This window comes from Myotis lucifugus, unplaced genomic scaffold (genome assembly GCF_000147115.1).
Source record: "Myotis lucifugus unplaced genomic scaffold, Myoluc2.0 scaffold_167, whole genome shotgun sequence".
In the NCBI taxonomy this organism is placed as follows: domain Eukaryota; kingdom Metazoa; phylum Chordata; class Mammalia; order Chiroptera; family Vespertilionidae; genus Myotis; species Myotis lucifugus.
The window spans coordinates 1,823,521-1,832,215 of NW_005871215.1; the positions used below are offsets into that span (position 1 = coordinate 1,823,521).

Genomic DNA, 8,695 nt, shown 5'->3' on the forward strand with positions numbered 1-8,695 from the left:
GATGAAGTAGATTTACATGTATTGTAATAAAGAATATCCACATCATATTAAGTTAAAATAATACCATGTTTTAAATCTGTAGGTATTCTTTATTTTTTTTAATGTGTGAAGGTATAGAAAAGCCCAGGATCAATAGCAAATTGTTTCTCATTTCCAATAGGTAGAGTCTACTTTTTGACTAGAAAATTCTTCCCCTCTCTTAGCTCTTTACCCAGGTAACTTCAACAGGAGTACATCCTTAAACTTCTTGTGGGGAGGGGAGTGGACACCTATCCTAGGTAAGCTTGCTCTCATAGAACCCTGTACTTGCCATGCTACCTATAAACCATACTGCACCTTCTTATTGATCTAAGTTACTTATTTTTTTGTTTGTTTTTTTCTTTAGATTCTAATCTAAGCTCCATGAGGTCAATCTTGTTCACTCGACAGCCTTGCACAGTGTCTGGCAAACAACATTCCTTGAGCTCTTGCTGTATGTCATATACCATGCTAGGTACTTTAAATGATATCACTACGCCCTTAGGTAGATACTATTATCATCTCCATTCTGAAGATGAGGAAGCGGAGTCAGGTTGTGAAGCCTGTCCCAAATGCCACTGCTTGCACTGGGATCCATTCCCAGGCCTGTGTGGCTCTCGGCCACTACACTCAGCATACGGCGACCAATAACTATCGGAGAAAATACAACCAACCGTGGCCCGAGGATCTCTTGATGGGGATGTTGCCATGGTGATTTAGCACTAGAAGCCCTTTAAACTTCATTACAATCCAGACACTCCCCAGCTCCTCGCATTACCACCAGCTTGCCGAGCCCGGAAGGGAGCGATAGGGGCGGGGCGGCTTCCGGGGGCGGGGCGGGGTCAGCGCTCCGGGCGGAAGTCGGGAGATTCGGTGGTCCGAAGACGCTGGCTTGTGACACAGAGGGGGAGAAGGAAGGCCTGCTGGAAGGTTGCCTCTCCATCCCTTCAGTCCCGGGCACCCTTGGAAAAAAGCCAACACCCGGCCCGCGGCAAGCCCCTTCCCCCAGGCTCTCTCCGCTCGATTTCGCCACCGTTATGTGGGAAGCGAATCCGGTGAGTAGCCGGGCGGGACGGGGCGGACCCAGTGGGCGGGGTTGGTGGGAGGGGGGGGCGGGAGGGGGTTTCCGGGAACTGCTCCCCCTCACCGGCTTCAGGCTGGATCTTGAGTTCCGCAGCTCAAAGATCCCGGCCCTTGCGGCTTCCCCAGCACTGCCTTTGAGGGGTGGAAATGGCCTGGTGGGTTCTCCAGCGTGGAATTGCTTTCCCGTTAGTTGCTTATTTTGCTTGCTGTGGTTTCTCCGCTTTCCTCCCTTCATCCTTTGAAACTCAGTTTTGCTTTTTAATTGGAGTCATTGGGCTTCGGACCTGTTACTCAGCCTTTGCCTTAGGTGTACTTGCCAGTCCCACTTACCTAAAGCTGGGGGATTCGACCCTCGGGTCTTGAATGGGCCTGGAAGGAACTGTCACTGCTTCCCTTCTTGGTGAACAGTCATTTAAAACTTGGGGACCGAGGATATGTTCTAAGCCTCTCGAATGCGAAGTTCTTAGATATTTCTTTTTCAGTGGACAGAAGTGATGACCTGGAATGTTTCAGCTGCAAGTTTTGTCTCCCTCGTTTGATTCTGGTATATGCATTATGCCTGCATGTATTTTTGTCTGTTTTGCTTTTATACATTTATTTAATGTGCAGCCCTCAAAGAGTGCAATCTCTTTGCCAAGAATATTCCATTAATCTCTTGTTAGAGTTGAAATTACTTAGTAACATGGCAAATGTACACTGTTTGTGCCTTATGAGTTGACTGGGAAAATGGTAGAATCACATTTCAACAAATTGTTGGACTAAATATGTGAAACTACTCCATATGCAGAGATATCTTCTAAATTTACTTTATAACCCTGTTTCCATACTTTCAAAAACTTATTTTATGTAATTAATACTTTCCTTTCATTTCCAGAATTTATTTCCAGATAAATTGGAGAGTTTATCAGTTAATTCAGTTAGATTTTTAAAAATATGTTTTTATTGATTTTAGAGAGAGGAAGGGAGAGGGGTAGAAAGATAGAAACATCGGTAAGGGAGAAACATAGATCGCTGCCTCCTGCACACCCCCTACCAGGGATTGAGCCCACAACCCGGGCATGTGCCCTGACTGGGTATGGAACTAGTGACCTCTTGGCTCATGGTTGGATGCTCAACTACTGAGCCACATCAGCCAGGCTAATTTATTAATTTTTAAAGTTTTTATTCAACAGAAACTAGTCTGTTAGTGTGCGTTTTTTGGTTGCCCACTGTGGTTCTATCCCAGTTCATCATGTAACAGTGGTCATCTGAGATTTATTTATTTATTTTTGGTTCATACTTTTAGCTCTCTATTCTAGGCTACATCAGAGAAAGTAGTTGCTGGTATTTGGTTTTAGCAAAAATAATTTAGAAATACGAGAATGTGCTCTCTCTATATATTCAGTTTCCTGTCAACAATCTTCATTTTGTATCGTGTGTGTGTGTGTGTGTGTGTGTGTGTGTGTTCGTTCAGTTTGTATTGGCAGTCTTCCTTGTCTTGATTTCTCTGTAACAAACCTTTTAGTCACCCAAATACATGCCTTGCTCAAAGTCACATGTTTTAAATCCTTCACTATATTCTAAGCTCTCTATGGGCAGGGAGTTTTGTCTGTTTTGTTTATTATGGTATCATCAGTCTAGAGAATGGAGCCTGGCACACTTAGTAGGCACTCAATAAATATTTGTTGAATTAATAAAGGTGTTTGTGCTAGAGAGAGTCCTTTGCTCCCACTACTCTCCCTCCTCCATCACATATACATCAGCATTTGCTATTGGGTCCTTTGTATGTTTGTGAGGATTATAAAGGCATTAATGAATGTCTCATTTATGTGGTTTGTTATATCATTATCTCATTTCTTTGTAAGAAATGCTGTTTTCTCTGAAATCACCCTAACAATTTTGCTTGATTTCAGTAGAGTAGACTGATTTTTGTCAAAAGTACTGACCTTCTGCATAGTACCCCTTGTATGCCATCATAATATTCCTTAATGTTACCGGGTTTGCTTACTTACTGCTGCTGTTTTTCTTCCTATAACCATATGAATGCTGACAACAAAGGCAGTTTAGTTTTTAAAAATACAGTCAACATTCTGCATGTGGATTTCTCTAGTAATTCATTAGTGTCTTTTAATAGAAGAGGCATCTGGATAGTCCAGCTGTGCTTATGGGATGAAATTAATGTTACTGTAAGCCAAACAATTGGGAAGGTTTTTAAAAACACGGTGATCTTAAATGCAAATGACTTTTGCATTACCCATCAGTTTAAATCACGGTTTATTATTTCTTTCCATTGAATGAGAGAATAAATTCTACTATATGAAGAAAGGGAATTGACTTAATTGAACACTTCTGCCTAGTTTCTCCCCGTGTGTTTTTGTTAGTATCCATGACTTTACTATGCCACCTGTGATCTGCAGATACACCTTCTGTGTGATACTGTGAGGAAATATACCCTGGGTTATGGATAGTTTCACTGTAAACATCTTCGCCTCAGGTATTTTTGTTACAGGCATTTCACAGCAAACATTTTCACCACACAACTAATTGGTAGTAAGGCAGTTTCACCATAAAAGATAAAATAGATGACAGTTTGGTTTCATTTCTTCATTGATGAGTCATCTACCTCCAGCAGACAAATATTTAAGCTAGTTGTCAGTTTGGTTTCATTTCTCCATTAACATGGTTTTTGTAGCACTCCCATTTTTATATTATGTAGAGCTTAGCCAGATTGCATGCTATACTCCAATTACAAAGTCCTCACAATTCTTCTATTTTTATATTATATAAATCTTAGCCAAGTTGCATACTATACTAGAAAATTATAACATGTCAGTTATTTCATATATTTCATATTTTTCCATGAGCACAGTCATCCCTCCACCTATGAGAACCAAGTTTACCTAGCTATGGCAAACATAAAAGAGGTGGCTACTAATTCATAGCAGTCTTTAAGAGCATCATTAATTCTCTAGTTGGAAATTGATACCTCTCTTAAAGAAGGAGGAGATTTTAGTGATAAAAGAAGTGCAATGCTGAATGTGGAGACAAATCAACAAGCAAGCAAAGTGCACTATGGACAAATGACTTCAAAAACAACGTATTTTCATTTTTTGCAATAAAGTCTTTAATTTTGTTATTAATTTTCATTTTCATTATGTCCTTTTGTAATGTCTCTTTTATATTTTGTTTTTTTAAATCTTTTCCAGTGAAATTTTCTCTGGTTAATTAGTTGTGCTGCAAAAATGCTTGTGGCATAGATGTTTACAATGAAACTACCGGCCATGTGTACACTGACCCTGGCCATAGTAATGTTCAGAGGCAGCAGCCCCTTTAGGTGGAAAGTTTCCATGATATGACTTGAGTGTGGAAAATTACCCCTGATCTTGCAGCCTTTTCTTGGGGGAAAACCCCAAAACAAGATAACCAAGGAGCTACAAAAGCTTTATTTAAGTACACAGTTTTATTTCTCAAGGAAGTCATGAGGTCAGTGGTGATTCTACCGAAGCCTGCCACTGACCAGGCACCTGGAGGTAAACATCGTGTCCCTGCCAAGGCAGCCCAGGTTGACAGAAGCAGCGGGCACACTCAGTTCTGATACGAGCTCCTGGTGGTTCTCCACCCACCTGGTGAAGGTAGCCCTTGACTAATGTCCGCATTTAGGAAAATGGCAAAATCTCTAGAAAGAAGATGGAAGGGTTGCCATCTACACACCTTGACTTTATCCTGCCTTTCTCTGTCTCCTTGTCATTCGTTGTCTTACCCTCTTTGCTGGGATTGAAATAATTAGACCAGTATCACATATGGGGGAGTTTCAGCTACTCTCTGTCACACTGAGTGAAAATGAAAAACAACAAACATCTGTTCAAGATTACAAACTATCTATTACAATAATACGACCTTTTGTTTTTTAGTTGTTCTTATTTATTATTTTTAAAAAATCTTTATTGTTCATATTATTACAGTTGTTCCCCTTTTTTCCCCCCCATAACTCCCCTCCACCCAGTTCCCACCCACCCTCTGCCCTTACCCCCCCACTGTCCTCATCCATAGGTGTACGCTTTTTGTCGCCGGGTCAAAGTTCATACACATGGAAAATGTAGCTATTTCCATCTGCAACGTGTCCCTGTGTTCAGAAAGGTCTCTCACGACTTGTTCACGCTCTACTCAGAAAGGGTACGGAGCCACGTAACGGCTTTTTAAAATAATGTGTCCTCTTATGTTTAAAATGAGGATTTCACTACTAAAAGTGAGGAGAAAGCAACACTACAGCTGGTTCGCGGGCCATCGACAAAGCCGTCTGGGCAGCCCGCGCTGCTCTGCCGGCTTCCCAGGGGCCGTCAGCAGGCTCGCAGGGGCCGTCGCAACCTCTCAGGGGCCATTGCAGCCTCACGCAGCCTCACAGGGGCCGTTGCAGCCTCACAGGGGCCGTCGCAGCCTCACAGGGGCCGTCACAGCCTCACGCAGCCTCGAAGGGGCCGTCGCAGCCTCATGCAGCCTCGCAGGGGGTGCCGCATTCCACGTTGGGGGTGAAGGTGCGAGACAGAAGCGCCTCTCGCTGTCTCTCCTGCTGCTCCCTTGCATATCGCCGATGCTGTAAGTTTCTGAGAGCAGTCTGCAGGTGCTGGACATCATACTTTAACTGGTCAACACAAAGTTTGGCATTCTGTCTTTTGTTGGGAGGCTCCTTGCTGGACAAAATCTCCAGGCATTCTAGCTGGCTGAATATCTGGTATGCTTGCTTGGATTTCGTTTTCTACTAAGTGCACAGACTGCTTGTCTGCCGTCTCCTGGCGTCCCATGTGAGACTGGATCTGGTGGACCTGCTTGTGCGTTTGCTGGTACAGCGGTTCCATGTCGCCGGCCCATGGGTCCGGCTCCGGCTTCCTCCGAACCTGATTCTGCTTCTTGAGTGTGTCCCTTATGGGTGCGAGGAGTTGAAATCTGCAGTTTGTTGGGTTAGGCTGCAAAAGCGCAGGTGGTTCCTTTTGTGCCACTGCACAGCTTGGGTGGGGATGTAAATTGAGTAGGGCAGGGTCTCAGAGAATCACCAGGGCGGAGCAAACAGCAATGGCGTCTCCATGACTCCTCGCTCTCTGCGACTCCGTGTCTCCCGCGTCCACGAGTGCCGGCGAGCAGCTCCACGAGAAAGCCACCCTCGCTCTCCGACCCACTGCAAGGCAGTCCCGCCTCTTCCCGTAGGGGTCTGGGACCTCAGAATCCCGCCCCAAACAAGCTCAGTGGATTTGAGAGCTTGTATCCCCTTTTGATTGAAAAAACCGTGCATCCAGTTGCAGCCCGCCTGGCGCGCGACTCCGTACCTCTGCTCTTGGTGCCTCTGCACCTCCTACTCAGTCTCAATGCACTTCTTTCTTTGCTTCCAGTTGTAGAACTTCCACTGGGCCAGCTTTCCCATGGTTCTGAATGATAGCTGTTTTGTCTTATAGTTGGTAGTTTCAGTGTTGTTGTGGGAGGCAGCACGCACAGGTCTATACCTTATGCCTCCATCTTGGTTCTCCACAACCTTACTTTATACAAAGTGATAAGCTCTTCTAAAATCCCTTTGTACTTCTTAACTCGTACTATTAGAATAATCTGATGGGTTAGCTAAGGGAGGGGGAAATGATTTTTCCAAGAACACTCAGGTGAGTAAGCCATAGAATTCTATCAGCTCCCATGTCCTCTTTCACCCCATTTCGTTGTGTGGTGGTTGCAGTGAGGACATTGTGTGCCCGAGTCATGCTTTACCTGCTGGCCACCTTTTTACCTGTTCTTTTATATTCACAGCTGCTTCCAGACTCCCTTGGCACTATGATTCTATCTCCTTTTTCTGTTAAACTTCTTGAAAGAATGGTCTTACATTTTTTTATCGTTCTTACTCATACCTCAGCTCCTCCAACCCTACTTCTGCTCCTTACTTGCTAGGAGGTCACCAAGTACTTTTGAATCACTTACGTACAGTGGCAACCTTTACGTCTTCAACCTCTTCTTTTTTTTCCCCTGTAACATTAATGCCATTAGAGGTGTTTCCCATAGCTCCTTTTTTTTTCTTTCCTGAGACTATACTCCTTTGGATTTCTTCTTTTTATGATTTATCATTGAATTATAATCTTGACTTAGCTGTACTGCCTTCTTTTACCCCTGAAATGTTCTACCTTAACCTTTTGTTGTTGTTCCTCTCAGCACATTGTTTTGTTGAGCTCCGTGGCTTCAGCTCTCACTCTGGTGAATACGCCTGCCGAATGTGCACCTATAGTCGCGACCCCTCGAACTGGGGGATGGACAGTACTGGTGGCCCCCCTGACAGTTCACAGTTAGTATGTGTAAACCAGACTCACTCAGTCAATGATTTATTATTTCACTCAGTCAACAAATGTTTAGTAATGTATCTGGTACATAAAAAAACACCATTCTAAACACTGGGGAGGGAGGTTACAAACGTGGGTCAAATCAGAGCCTGCCTCTCGGGGGTCTTGTAATAAATATACTTTAGGGGGAAAGTGATACCAGAGGGTACCTGGCGGGGGGGGGGAGGGGGGGGGACTAGGAAGGTTTGCATTTTGAGCTAGGTGTTCACCTTATAAAAGTAGTTGTATGGGAAGGTCAAAGGAAGCAAAATGACCAAAGCCCATGGAAGTGAAAGAGAATGGCAAGTACAGTTTGGACAAAATGAAGGGAAGTGGAGAAGATGTGTATCTAATGAGTAAAGGCTCAGTATTGGTATCTTCAGAGAATGAGGATGGAGGGGTTGTGGGCAGTGGTAACTAGCATCTGTGTAATATCTTCTGAGTCAGCTGGTGTATTTTATAAACATACCCTTAGGCTAGGGGGAGGATATGTGTCTGGAAATGGAAGTTCTATAGAGAACTTAGTGTCTGTGCAGATGTGTTCTTAGTACCAACATACAATCAGGGGCTCACATACTAATACCTTTATCTTCTTGACATTCTTTGTAATTCTTCTAACACTGGAGTTAGTTTGGCTAAGCTGAGAGTAAGTGTGACATGCCAGTGTTTGGTGGCTGGGGGCAGTGCTAAACAAAGTATGCCCAAACTTAGGTCATCTTACACTTCCGTGAGGTAGGAATTAATAAATTATTAGCCTCCTTTTTTAGTGACAGTTCTAAGGGTCAAGGGTTGGTGAACTTTCTGGATAATGACAGAGACAGATTTTAAATTTAGAATTTTCTTGCTCCAAACACATACTCTTTCCAGTCTAACTTAGGATATAAGACTTAAAGTAAGTAAAAAAGGACCTGTGAGGGGAGTCACAGAGAGAGATGAAGGATTCCGAGCTAGAGAAAATCAGGACGTTTTTGTAACACCCATGTTTTTAGAACTTTTTTCTAGTGGCATAACACCTGAGCAGGAGTAGAGAAATAATGTGGCCTTCCCAGGATTGGCATGGCAGCACAGGGCCAAGGAGATAAGTCTGATAGTTTTTGGTATGAGGGAGGGGAACAGTTTGGGATAAAGCTGGAGGCACATGTTTGCAATAGAGGTTGGAAGGGAATGGGATGAGATGGTATGTTCAGTGTGACCCACTGGGCCTAAAATGCTCATGCAGAATGTGAGTGCTGATGCAGCTTGCTCTCTAAGAGTACCTGCTTTTGAAATTG

At 43.7% G+C, this 8,695-nt stretch overlaps 1 protein-coding gene across 2 annotated transcripts in view; it reads left to right on the forward strand.

Annotated features, from left to right (window-relative positions):
- The first annotated feature begins 877 nt into the window (after positions 1-877).
- The window catches only part of PARP11 (poly(ADP-ribose) polymerase family member 11), a 56,935-nt gene continuing 49,117 nt past the window's right edge, over positions 878-8,695 (forward strand). For both annotated transcript variants that reach the window (XM_006096067.3, XM_014462048.2), the window contains exon 1: positions 878-1,073. In XM_006096067.3, coding sequence (XP_006096129.1) covers positions 1,056-1,073 — 18 coding nt within the window. In that variant the 5' untranslated portion in view covers positions 878-1,055. The remainder of the gene's footprint in view (positions 1,074-8,695) is intronic.